Here is a 14744-nt window from a genome sequence, read left to right on the forward strand (position 1 = left end):
AGGCACAGATAAATCTACTTTAATAAGTAAAAAACATTATTTTGTCAAAATATGCTTCCTTAAATCAGGTAGGTAGTTACAGATGTGGAAATAGATACCTACAGAAAGTAATCATTTTCTTTTATATGGATGATAGAACTTTACATTTGTCTAATGTTCTTTTTCTAAAGCCCTTGGGTTTTCTCTATTACATTATTCAGTTCTCTATAATTTTCTGATTAATACTAAAAATAAATTTAAACTGTGTAATGTGCAAGAACATAAAGAAAACAAAACTCCTTTGCAATTTCTGTACCCAGAGGAAACAATAATCAACATATTGTTATAGATCCTTCCAGTCTGTTTTTCTATAAGTTATCATTTATCATCCATTAACTTTTTATTTATTTATTTATTTATTTTCGGCTGTATTGGGTCTTTGTTGCTGTGCGCGGGCTTTCTCTAGCTGCAGCGAGCATGGGCTACTCCTCTTTGCGGTGCATGGGCTTCTCATTGCAGTGGCTTCTCTTGTTGTGGAGCACGGGCTCTAGGTGCACGGGCTTCAGTACTTGTGGCTCGCGGGCTCAGTAATTGTGGCTCGTGGGCTCTAGAGCGCAGGCTCAGTAGTTGTGGCGCATGGGCTTAGTTGCTCCGAGGCATATGGGATCTTCCCGGACCAGGGCTTGAACCCATGTCCCTGTATTGGCAGGTGGATTCTTTACCACTGTGCCACCAGGGAAGTCCCTCCATTAACTTTTTGTTTTGACTTTCTGTGCGTTCCCTGGATTACTTCTTTTACACATATTTACCTCACACCTTTAAGTAGCAATTTCCAGGCCTTTCACCCAAAATCCAGGTCCCTCTAGACAAATCCATTTGGTTCCTCTAAAATACCTCCAAACACAAATTCATTATTTTCCTTCTTTCTTCTTGAGTTTTCCAGTTTGTCAGTTCTTGACTCTGTTCTTTTTCTCCCTCACACACTACATTGGTCACCAAATACTGCTGTTTCTATGAGCAAAATCTCTCCTTAGGGTGCTGTTCTCTTCTGCCCCAGTCTCCAACCTGCCTTCAGACTCACTTCCATGCACTGTCCTTAGATTTATCCTCTTAAAACAGACAGTTAATGGAGTTCCCCCAGCGGCTTCCCACTGATACAGGATAAAGTCCAAATCCTTAATGTGGCTGACAGATCCTCCCATTTTAGCATCTCTCCTCCCCAGACTAGAGCCACCAAAAGAACTTGGACTAGAATTACTTTTGACTTGAGGTCTAATACTCCACCTAGTGGTACGGGACAACATTCTGGGATGGGAATCTAGGAAATATGCCACATCAGCCCTATGAGATCAAGCAAACCTGCCAACACAGCTGTCTGTCAGCTAGAGTCAGATGCGAAAAGGGACAAGGAATCCTGGGACTCAATGGCCCACCTAGTAGTTTTCTATAAGCACTGGATTCTCCTAAGAAAATGCCTCAAACCTCCAAACCGTTGTTATCACTGCCATTCTTGAGAGAAAATGAAAAGCTCAATGGCATCTCTTTACTTAACTGTCACCAAATAAAATCACAGGATAATTCTGACTCAACTATTGTAATGTTGCCTACATTCTTCCAGAATTTTCATGAAACTCAAACAAATCACAGTATTCATTCATCTATGTACATGTCATCCACTCAAGGCACATTTAAAGAGCACCTGTAATGCAGATACTACACAAAGCTAATAATACAGGGTCCAAGCCAAAGCAGCCTGTAAACAGGAGAGCAGATAAATAAACCCATGACGACAATGCAGAAGGGAAGTCTAACCTGTCCAGGGACAGGGAGGACTTCCTGGAAGAAAAGATGACTGAGGTGATTTGGTGAAGTCTAGTGAGAGTTAGTTAGGTAAAGAGCAGAGTGAAGGGTATTGTTTCACATTCAAAGTGTTACACATGCAACAGAGGGCAGCACGTTAAAAAGCTATCCCAAAGCAGCATCTGCAGTTAGTATAGCATCATGAAAAAAGAAATCTCAATGGACAGGACTCTATCAACCTCCTTCAGGGAAACCCTACAGAGCAAAATGTCTCCATTTAAAAATACTGCTTAAGCAGCAGCATTTAAAGTAGGATGAGAAAAGATAGTATTTTAAACTGTACAACTGTAAAAACCACACATTTTCAAATGTCCCATGTGTACACTGTAAAAAATGTGAAATGCAATTTTCCTTACTCCTCTTTCCCTTTTAAGGATAATACTCAACACTTAAAATTTTAAGAGGAAGTTTATTAATCACACAGAAGTCTCTTTCAATAGGTTGACAGTTACAGCTTTTTATAAAATGCTGAGTGGCTTCAGACTAAAAGCAACCATGAAGCTATGTAATATATGACATAATCACGGGAACCCACTGGAATACTACAAACCACAGGCTTTCCACTGCAGATACCTCATCTCCCTCTGTTGGAGCAATGTCAGCAAAAGCTCATTTATAACCATCCCAATGGCAGCCCACCTTTATGTTTGATGAGCACTAGTAGAGAGTTATATTAACACAGAGACGAGATCTGTCCCCCGGTAACTTTGGCATCAACTGGAACCAAGTTTGGGACCCTGTGGACCCAGTGCCTGCTACCAGCCCAGGTTTCATATACTGGACTGCAGTTTGTTCTCAGAGACCTCCTTAGTCTTCCGTCTCTGAGCCTAGCAATCTCAAGTACACTGTAACCCGTGTGCCACATCAAGTTTCATCTCCTGGTTCCCTTTCTTTGCACTCTTTTTTTTTTTTTTTTTTTTTGGCTGTGCTGGGTCTTAGTTGCTGTGAGCGGGGGCTACTCTTTGTTGTGGTGCACAACCTTCTCATTATGGTGGCTTCTCTTGTTGTGGAGCACGGGCTCTAGGTACACAGGCTTCAGTAGTTGTGGCCCATGGGCTCAGCAGTTGTGGCTTGTGGGCTCTAGAGTGCAGGCTCAGTAGTTGTGGTGCATGGGCTTAGTTGCTCCGCGGCATGTGGGATCCTCCTGGACCAGGGTTTGAACCCACGTCCCCTGCACTGGCAGGCGGATTCTTAGCCACTGCACCACTAGGGAAGTCCCTTTGCATTCTCTTTTGAACATACTCCAGGCCTGCACGTGATAGGAGCAGGAGGTATGAGATGAATGGTAAAGTAAAGCAGGATCATCACCTCCATCATGCTAGACAAGCCACCTGTGCTAATGCAGCTGCAATGACTATCCTCAGAAACTACATGATACTGTGGACTCATTTTAAGATTCCCCTCAGCTACAACTCTCAAGTCATCATCATCATGGTCTTGTTTTTTTAACCAATGGATGCTAGGCCATTTCTCCTCCATTTCCTATTGCCTAGGAAACAGTGCAGGCATTTCTATCAACATTCTTATGGACATGTCTATAAATATTAAGAAAAATATTTCCCATACAAGGAAAGTGACCATTCATTTAATAAATATTTATGAGCAGACACGATGTGCTAGACACTGTGTTAGATGTTGGGAACATAAAATTAAACAAGACACACCAACATTATTCAATTGTCATTCCCTTTAAACAAGATTATATATATATATAATATATATATATATATCTTTACACAATATTTATATATATTTATATAAATATAAATTATTATAATTGTTATTCCCTTTACACATTATATATTATATATATACACACACACACATAGTAGCTGCTCAATAAACTGTTACTATTATTATTATATATTATGACCAGTTACAAATTATCATTTTTTAAAAACTATTACAGATTTTTAAAATGAAAATACTGCAAAGTTGCCACCAATACTCACCAATACTATAATATCTCTTTAGTTCTGTACGCCTGATCTCCTTTAACTGATTACTTTTTCTCTTTTTTTTCTCATCAGTAATATATTCCTCTTCCACAGCAATGTTGCACATGTCTCGTTCTAAAATGACTGTACTAGCATCTTCTTTTCCAGAATGAGTCCTTGTAGCCATAGCTGAGGCTGTCTCTGCATTTTGTTTGGCTTGCTTTTTCTTTTTCAATCTAGGGATGAGAAAAAAAAAAAAGGAAAAATAAAAGGAAGAAATAATTTGCTAAGAGAAATCATATTAATTTCATGCTACTGGGCTTTGAGAAACTAATTAATTGATATGGAAAACTCTTTATATTACTGTTAATTACACTTTCCTGTTATCTTTTTTTTCTTTTTTAATCACTTAAAAATTCTTATGTGGAGATCTGTGGCCTTTCCTCAATTTTATATCCTCCATACTTATGTCTCAAAAAAAATCACTGGGAAATGCTTTAGACCTGAGGAAATACTAGATTCTTCTATAGGCTATAAAATGTTAGGTATTTTTTATCAAGATATGCAGCTACCCTACTACAATGCCATGTTTAGTGTGTTACATTTTTTTTCAAGTGTTTCTGGTTTCAAGGGTGCCTTTGGATGGATGGGCAAGCACATTTATAAAAACAAATCCTTTATAATTGGCTCACACACTGAGGAGCAAGGTTTGGCAAGGTATGAACTGGTTGAGGTCTGAGTAATTCCTCTCCTTTACATATATGATAGTAGTAGTGAAGAAAGAGCTGCATTTCCTGAGATAGAAAATGCCACAATGACAACATATAGTTGTTATGATTACTAATATAATAGCTGACTGATACATTAGTTAACATATTTGATGTTTTCAATTCTTCATTCCTAATTCAAAGACGTATAACAGAAGTTTATAATAATTCACTGAAATCCAGTAACTCAAAATATTTTCCAGTTGATGTATCACTCTGGTTAACTGACGTGTCACCCTGTACTCACTAGTCCCTCTTAAGAATGTTTTTACCGCCCCAGAATGTAAAGAATAAGGGCCTTGGCCTCTACTATACATGGCAGTCTGGTCATATATAAACATTTTTAAAATTAGGATCATTTTTCCCCCTTCTATCTAGGCACAGTTGGCTTTCTCACACACATGTCTATTTCCTTTGCTCTCTTGAGCATCTATACAATTTGATGTTGGGCAATGGATGAAATGTTTTGGGAGAAAAAGGAGATAACTGTAGGATCAAACAGGGACTAAGGTTTGATGTTATGCTGATTTGCTCTGTAATGTTGGAAAAATTAACAGTCTAAAGAGGTCCCTCACTGAGGCTTAGCTATCTAACGGGGTCTTTTATTAGGATCAATTGAAAAAATATGTATCAACAGTAAAATACAAACAAACAGAAACAGTAGAATATACCCAAATGCAATCATAGGATGACATGAGAATTAAACATGGTATAGTTCATGCTTAGTTCAAAAAGTTCATGGTATAGTTCAAAAACTCAGCTTTTGAGATAAAGGTACCATACCATGTTCTAACAAAACATTTCAACTAAGCTGTTATTCACTGAGCAGTCAAGTTCTTATATTTTCATTGTTAATAAATGAGTATATGGCCTAGGAGAAAGGAAAGCTGGAAAAAAATCATAAATGAATATATTTCCCATCTCTTAGCTTAGCGCTCTCTTTAGGTTTACCTGTTAAAAAAACAAATAAGAACACAAACTAAACAAAATTGGAAATTCATAAAAAGGAATTATATCCAGTAAGCATGTTTTTATTTTCTATCCTCAGATTTTAAACTTTTTTTCTGGTAAAAGAGTAGGTGGCTCTTTGCAAAGGTGTGTCAGATAATGCTCCTAATAAAACAATTTCTCTCTCGATCAAGATTTCTGTATGAGGCTGAAATTAATATGCAGTAACCTGGTATCACACAGAGATCAGCTCTTTGCTTAGGGAGGTCTATGCAAAGAGCTGATCTCTGTATCCAGAGGACATGCTGATCTTGTTCTGATATACTGGTTTAACAAAAACATGCTTGAGATGAATGTTACTGCCCACTTCCAAAAATGATTCCTTCCAGGAAGGAGAGAAAAGAGACTTCAAAAATTAGTTCTACGCAGACTGAGATATGTTGCTGCTTCTTAATCTCCTGAATTTTTCTACTGTAAGTTAATTTAAATGTCCTTATTTCACTGTTCCCACTATAATTAAATTCACTCAGATCTAGGGCACATGTTTTGATGAACAGCAGCACTGTTGGAGGCATCTCGTTAGAGATTTTCACACGTGGAAATAACAAAATGGGATACATTGTTTCATTCATTTCCCCCCCTTTCCACACAGACAATTATTGTCAACCCATATAGCCAAACATAGTTGTTATTTCAGAAGAAAAAAAAAAAGCTAGATAATAGCAATACCAAACTTGTTTAACAGAAGACAGAGTACAATTTAACACTTCAGTAACTTTACAATCAACTACATCTTTTGTTTTGACTAGAGAACTCATGAGAATTTGTTTCTCTGGAGGTTATCAATATGAGTGGAACATTCTGATCCTGTAACTGGAAATCAGATGTGAGTTCTGGAAGCCCACTGTAAAATCCTTCCCCAAAGCATGGAAATACATTGTTAATACTTTTCTAAGGGGGGGGATAACTGCCAATCTGATAAATGTGGTATAGTTAATGCTCTTCAAACATTCCTTTTTAGGGCTTTTATCTTTTAAGCCTTCCCTTTTGTTCTTGGAAGCAGTATCATTCTAAGACATTCTCACAAAAGGGTTTTGTTATTACTAAATTAAGATAACTGGAAACAAAAAGTTACATAAGAAAATAAACTCCCTTTATTTCACCAAAGCTTTTTTTTTTTTTTTTTTTTTTGTGGTACGCGGGCCTCTCACTGTTGTGGCCTCTCCCGTGGCAGAGCACAAGCTCCGGACGCGACGCACAGGCTCAGCGGCCATGGCTCACGGGCCCAGCCGCTCCGCGGCATGTGGGATCTTCGCGGACAGGGGCATGAACCCATGTCCCCTACATCGGCAGGAGGACTCTCAACCACTGCGCCACCAGGGAAGCCCCTCACCAAAGCTTTTTTAATGGCCCCAAATGTACACATTTATATGGTGGACTAAAAAAATTACTTGGGGCTTCCCTGGTGGCACACTGGTTAAGAACCCGCCTACCAATGCAGGGCACATGGGTTCGAGCCCCGGTCCAGGAAGATCCCACATGCTGCGGAGCAACTAAGCCCGTGCGCCACAACTACTGAGCCTGCGCTCTAGAGTCTGCGAGCCACAACTACTGAAGCCCGCACACCTAGAGCCCGTGCTCTACAACAAGAGAAGCCACCGCAATGAGAAGACCGTGCACCACAACGAAGAGTAGCCCCTGCTCGCCGCAACTAGAGAAAAGCCCGCACAGAGCAACAGAGACCCAATGCAACGAAAATTAACTAATTAATTAATTTAAAAAAATTTCCTGGCAAGTCATCTTAAACAGATGAGTGATTGAAAATGGTGAGACATATTTAACATTTGATTGCTGTGAATCCAAAACCCCCCCCCAAAAAACAAAAAACTAAAAACCTTTTGTGATGCTCATTTGTCTTTGTTAAAAATAGATCACAGTTTCATATAACAAGTGTTTATTACACAATCTCCTCTCACTACTGTAACCAAGCCCTGTCAATTCTATTTTCTAAATCTCTCCCTCTCAAATACACCTCTTTTTCTTGGTCTCTGCTCCCATGGAATGATTTCAGGCTTTCATCATCTCTCTGACTGAACTATTTTTTTACAATATAATTTATTGTTCTTTGTTTTATTATGAAAATAATATGTTTTCATACTAGGAAATTTTGAAAATGCAGAAAAATAAAAATAACACTTAAATCAAATGAAATGCTAACACTAAGAGGCAATCACTGTTTGGGGGAGAAAATGTAAAGGTAGGGGCAATTACACTAGTCAGACCTTCCCCAAGAGCAGAAGAATGAGGCAGTGTGGCTCACCATCGTGATTCTGAGCTTCTTATACGTACCTTTCCATAAAGGATATTAAAGGACTATATAAAATAAACAAGGACCTACTGTATTGTACAGGGAACTATACTCAACATCTTGTCATAACCTATAATGGAAAAAATCTGGAAAAGAATATATATGTATGTATGTACATATAACTGAATCTGTTGTACACTTGAAACTAGCACAATGTTGTAAATTAACAATACTTCAATTTAAAAAAAGGAATACTAAAGGACTTATTTTGGAATCTCTTGGCTCTTTTTACATTAAAATTGTGTGCACTTGTAAGACATATGCACACCTCACTTTTTCCCCTACTCGTATCCTAACCCAGAGATAGCCGACTACAGAAATAAATAAGGTGATACTGCTAAAGAAAGCATTTTTTTAGTAGCTCAATGAAAACTGTTTTCCTCTGAAGCTTTTTCCTTTACTAAAGGAAATAAGTTCAGAGCACTGGAGGCCATCAAAGCCAAGGGCCTGGAGCAAGTTCCTTTCTTTGTCTCTGCAGAGGTCTCCCCTGGTGCTTGCTGACCGCCAGTGGAATGTAACACAAAAAGGCACCAAATGGAGAGAGGAGGTTTTCATTAACACTAGAGTGAAAGCTTCATGAGGGCAGGGACTTGTTTAGGTTTTGTTAATGCCATACTCCCAGGGCCTATGCATGGTACACATCAGCTATTCAATAAATACTTCTTGAAAAAATAAATAGATAAATGAGGTTATGTTCTGATTTGTTTGAGATCTACTCTCCTACAAACATGCCATTTCACAGCTTTCTTTGATTAGCAACATGTTCTCAAAAATAAACTCTCATCTCCTTATCTAGATACTTAAAAATATATTAGCCACATATAATTAAAAATAGATTAAACTATAGACTTCTTTAATTAATATTAACTTAGCTCTCTATGACTCTTTAATTCTATAATCTGAGGTCCATGTGTTTCTATAAAAAGTGCCATAGACATAAATATCTAGCACAGCACTGTCTAATATGGTAGCCACTAACTAGCCACCTGTGGTTATTAAATGTAATGAAAATTAAATAAAAATTTTAAATTCAGTTCTTCAGTTACAAGAGTCATATTTTAAGAACTCAATAGAGGCATGTGCTAGTGGGTACTGTATTGAACAACACATGTATAGAACACTTCTGTCATCACAGAAAGTACTGGACAGTGCTGACCTAGAGCTGACTCAACAGACAGCCCTATTAGCACGAGACTAGAGGAAAGACTGAAGACAGAAATCGTTTCATATTTAAAGCTTATTGAGTATGTGCATAGAATACATCTACAAGGGTATAACAAAAAATTTGTAAAGTGAGTTTCCAGCTAAAGAAAGGTAGTAGCTGTGGGGAAAGAGAGAGTAAGAAAAATTACTTTCTGCTTCTCTTTTATATATTTCGGATTTTAAACCATGTACAACATCTAGTCCCCCCCAAAATTTTTTTAAGTAGTTAGTCTTTGAAGTCTCCTTCCTACAATAATTTAACACATATATTGTCTCATTTTTAAAATTGAGTTTTACTTTTTAAAAAAGATTATTACAAAAAGTTTGAAAGAGCTTTCTTCTAACAGCAACTACTATTGAGTTGACTAATGAACCAGGCACTGTGTTATGTACTTTATAAATATTATCCTATCCTCACAAAAGGCCAAGGAGGTAGGCAATCTTATCTCCATGTTACAGATAAGAAAAGGAAGGCTGAGAAAAATTAGGGCCACTTTGCAAGGTCACAGGGCTTGGTTAAGTTGTAGAACAGGAATTCACAATGGCCACAGGGCCTCCAGGATCTCTCCTAAAGGTGTTATGGCATATATATACCTTGACTTTAAAATAAAATCCACTGGACTTTGGAAATTCTCTGAACTATTTGAGGGAGTGTGCTTTGGCAACCTGGTAGGCTTCAATGGAGAATATGCTCACAGGAAGGAAAGAGGTTCTGGGCTTGGCTGTCTGACAATCAGTTGTGACCTTCTTTGGAAATAAGATAAACCCTCCAGGACTTCTAAGGTAAACAAAAGCAAGAGGTTGACATGATTTTCAAGGTCCTGTCTGCCTCTAACAGTTGGCTGAGCTTAGGAAATGTGCTAAAGCTATTTTTGAGGTTAAAAAAAAAAAGCCTTTTAAATCCAAACTAAACCTTCCTAAGAGTCTGCACTTTCCTGTGCCCCCTCACATCTGATTACATCTTCCACTGCAGAGCTTCCAGCCCTGGGAAAATCCAGAGGTTAAGAAAGAACACCCTTCATATACAAAGGATGTTCAAAAAACAAAACAAAACAAAAGGCAAAGAAGCTCTGCTCTACAATTTGGAGCTAATACCTCCATGAAGAAAAGTAGAAAATGTCAAAACTGAGCAGCCAGGGAGGCGATATAATCTTTTTCTTTTACTGTTTTTTTTTTAAGTTTTTTCATTTTTTTAATTTTCTTAAGCATATCCCTTGATGTCTCATTTCATCCAGTTACATGTAAAGAGGGGATGAGATTTGGTCTGTGGAACTCCAGAGAACATATTAATAAGCAAGAGGAAGTCACAAAAAAATAAACATTAGTTCAATATAACTTTCTAACAGAGCAATCCAATAGTGGAACTGGCTGTCTCACCGAGAAGGGAACTCCCCGTCACTGGAAGTATTCAAGCAGGTCAGGTCCAAGTTGTGACCTCCCAAACTGCATGTAATAGCCTTGCATATTTTTTATTGGAATATAATTGACATATTATTTTAGCTTCAGGTGTACAACATAATGACTCAATATATGTATATATTATGAAATGACCACCATAATAAGTCTAGTTAACATCCAGACTCAGGGAAATGGGTGTTGCCACAGAATAAGTTCGGCCTGTGAGCCAGAAACATCTGTGTTTGAATCCTCATTATTCTTTATTAGGTATGCATCTTCAGGCAAGTTACTAAATCTCAACTCAGGTTCCTTGTCTGTGAAAGGGAAACAATGGCCTCAGATGGGGTATTTTGATGATTAAACTAAGTAGTACACGGACAGCTTACCTGTACTATTAAACATAACCTGTGCCTGGCTCCCAGTAAGAGCTCAATAACCAGATGTTCCTACTTGGTTGTGCCACTGTTATTGTCACTACTTGGGGATTTCTCAAGATCCAAGAAAATGAGGTAACATATAAAAAGAGTATAACACAACAAAGAAGGTGTCTGAGAGATTCTAGACATTATTCTTCTCACTGTACATAAATATTAACGTTAGTTAACTGTGCTATGAATTTAGACACCAGCACAAAGCTATTTATTATTTCTAGGAGAACATCACTTTTGGTATTCCATTTCATTTTGTGATTTCACAAACGGAAGGTCAGTTTTCTGTTTCCACTGCAAATTCCCAACTGGGATAAACGCCAAATAAAATCAAACTTAAAGCTGGGGGTGGGGGGGAATCATTGAAAATCAAAACGAAACAAAACACTCACCTAATAAAAATTCTCTCTTGGAATTATGATCAAATAAAACCAAAAAGTTCAGGAGTAATCCCTGGAAAAATCTGTAGATGTACCTGATTCTAGTGCCACCCTTTGAAATGTGCCTTCCTTTTTTTCATTTAGTCTAATTTTGATCATGAAATCCCCCTCTCCCCCAGGAGAATTCATCAGTTCAAATGGAAAAACTCTGGTTCCACAGGACCAACACAGTTAGAAAATGAAATCCTTTGGCTTTGAGTTCACTAACCAGCAATACAACCATCCAGATGAACACAGGTAACAGAATTTCCCTTGGCCTCAAGAAACAACTGAGTTCCAATAAAGACTGCTAAACAGAATGCCAATCAGGGACACACCACAAAATTTTCCCTTTTCTAGGATTTCTTTGTGCTATTATAACAGTGGTGGAATCAGCAGATCTGAGGGGACTCTGGTAATCAAAGTGCAGGTGCCAGGAGTGGACGTAAACAAATTGTCACACTTTCAGAGAAGGCTTGGGGGGGTGGCTTCATAAGGGACATTTCAGAGAACCTTACACGCTCCCCCCAGTACCAGGATGACAATGGTACTGCCACAAAATGGATGCCTACTGTGTAGAATGTTTGCCTTGTATTTACGAAACAAGACAGGCTTTTGTTGCATATATAGAGTGCCCGTGTGGGAGTCTGGTTCCCTTTTCCAAAAATCAGGATGCTGAGTCACAACGTGAAAAAGGTACATGGGAATCAACAGTACGTACAGACAATAGCAATATAAACCTCAGCCATAGACTGAGGAAGGGAACCAGAAAAGGGAACTTGCTCTGGGAGATAAGAGAATTGCATTCTGCTAAGAGTAATCGACAAAGTTCTGTAAATATAATATAATATTTAAATATTAGGAATTTTACTGCTTATCAGTCAAGAATAAGCTGATAAACACAGCAATATGGAAATTCACCAAAATCTGCAAACAGAAATGTTAAGAAATGACTAAGTATTTGGCAGTTTTTAAATTCCCTTTTGCTTTATAATGGTATTATGTATATAGTTTATTTAACTTAATCTCATCAAATCAACAAGCTGTATTAGCTTCCTATGGCTGCTGTCACAAATTACCACAAACTTGGTAGTTTAGAACAACACACACATATTCTCTTACAGTTCTGAAGGTCAGAAGTCCGAAATCAGTCACGGGGCCACACTACCTGCAGACACTCTTTCCCTGCCTTCTCCAGCTGCTAGAGTTGTATTCCTTGTGGCCCCTTCTCCCATCTTCAAAGCCAGCAGCACAGTTTCTCGTATCACTGTCACACATTCTTCCCTGCAGTCAAATCTCCCTCTGCCTCCTTCTTATATGAACACTGAGACTGCATTCAGAAGCCAACCCAGAAAATCCAGGATAATCTCCCCATCTCAAGAGCCTTAACCTAATCTTATCTTCAAGGTCTTTTAGCCAGAGAAGGTAACACTCCCAGGTCTAAGGATTAGAAGCTGGATATCTCTGGGGGTCATTATTCAGTCTACCACACTGGCTAAATTAGCTTTTGCATCATAAATAATTGTAAACTGAGCAGCATATCACTGTAGTGTCTTAGTTTCCCATGTCTAAATCATTTCTGCATCTATGCAATGCACTGACTACGTTACTTGAAAAAGTTCACTCCTGTCAGTGACCGGCAGTAAGCAAATATTTCTCAAGGAAAAACAAAAAGTTTACTCAGGACCATCTTGAAATCTAAAGGTACAATGAAAATACCACAAACATGAGCTCTTATTTTATGTTGGGTGACTGCAAAACAGCCTCTTGGAGGTGGAGATATTGGAAGGAAAATTTTTAACAGGCAGGATTTCTAAGGAGTTCATCTCATTTTCATATCTGATTTCTTTAATCTTCACTGAAAACAAGTATTCACTCTTTATGACCAAAGCCAAGAAGTCCTCTAAATATTTTTTTTCTTTTACTAGAGCCCCTTAGCGTGCCCAGAAATCTTTTTTTTAAGTCAGTTAACTATTTTTTAAAATATCTTTTACTCAGAATGAATCATATGCTCAGACTCCCCAGTGACATTTACAGAAAAGAGCGTTGGGATATATATTTCAATGACATATATATCTCAGCATAACAGCAACATATTTCAGGGACACAATTACAGAAAATTTTGATTTATTGAAGGCATTTAAGCAAAACAAGCAACTAATTAAAGAATACTACTCTGAAAATTTTCAAGCAGAAATACGAAGATGCCAGGGATCTTGTTCTCAGATTTTAACCTAAGTCCCTGTTAACTGCTTACACTATAGAAACATGGAGAAAAATAAGGCTGAAAAAAGACAATCCTGAAAAAAAATCAGTTTAGTATATAAATTAACATTTTCCTGAAGGCCTAGCGCGTGAAACACAACATTTATGATCAGCAGGAATGGCCTGCTTACAGAAAACAGTTATGAGTGGCATAAAATTATAATATGCTCTAACTCAACTTCTCTCACCCTTCCAACTTTTAAAATATATTCTAATAATTTTTAATTGCTTTTAAACAAGTTAGACACACACATATCCTTTGTATGATAATGTTATTTCAATGTCATAAACTAGATATGGGATCATAACTCCTCCTATCATTATAGGTACTTTCAGAAAGAATAACCTTATATCAGGCATGAAATTTTTTGAATTATTTTGGCAGATGCCCATAATCTAGTTGGCTTACATCCAGTATGTAGATGTATTTCTTCCAATTAATATATACTGGTCATGTCCTTGGGGAGTAACATTGCTCAAAATAAAATTCAGGGAATGGGAGACTAGTAATACCTACTTTGAAATTTTTCCCTACTGAAATTAGTGTAGAACTCTGGGGTAATTCATTTGTGTGTAAGGGTGAGCCAAACATAGATTTTTGAAGAAAAATCCTGGCCTTGCTTTCATGTATCTGAGAGCCCATCTCTAGGGTGATGATCTTCCAACCACACAGCAGTCTTGGTCAGGGTCTTCAAAAAACCTCATCAGTGGTCGTCTCTCAAGTATACTAGTTTGCTTGTAAACAACCAAAATAAACACTTGTGGTTTAATAAAAAATAATATTTGATCTTTTTCTTCCTTTGGTTTCTGGCACAGAGTTCCCAGAACATTTGATATCTCCTGAGTGACGAGAATGTCTCTGTATACTAATGAGATGACTCTGGTATGTGTGGGGAGGAGGGGTAGGGCGTGAGGGGGCCTAGATAGCTTCAAGATAGGGGTTGGTCACCAGAAACACCAAGGCTTGATTAGAAGCTTGGAACTTTCAGCCCCACCCTCAGACCTTGAGAGAGGTGACAGAGGGGAGGGGCTAGAGATTCAGTTCAATCACCAATGGCCAATGATTCAATCAATCATGCCTACCCCGTGAAACCTCCGTGAAACCCCTTAAATGACAGAGTTCAGAGAACTCCCAGGGTTGGTGAACAAATCAATGTTCTAGGAGGGTGGCA

The 14744-nt window shown here is 38.0% G+C and overlaps 1 protein-coding gene across 4 annotated transcripts in view; it reads right to left on the bottom strand.

Annotated features, from left to right (window-relative positions):
* NCOA7 (nuclear receptor coactivator 7) overlaps window positions 1-14744 on the bottom strand; it is a 152086-nt gene that overhangs the window by 73093 nt on the left and 64249 nt on the right. For all 4 annotated transcript variants that reach the window (XM_082633321.1, XM_082633322.1, XM_082633323.1 and 1 more), the window contains one exon: window positions 3792-4012. In XM_082633321.1, the coding sequence (XP_082489447.1) occupies window positions 3792-4012 (221 nt within the window). The remainder of the gene's footprint in view (window positions 1-3791; window positions 4013-14744) is intronic.

Source organism: Mesoplodon mirus (assembly GCF_964341445.2).
Source record: "Mesoplodon mirus genome assembly, chromosome: 10".
NCBI lineage: Eukaryota > Metazoa > Chordata > Mammalia > Artiodactyla > Ziphiidae > Mesoplodon > Mesoplodon mirus.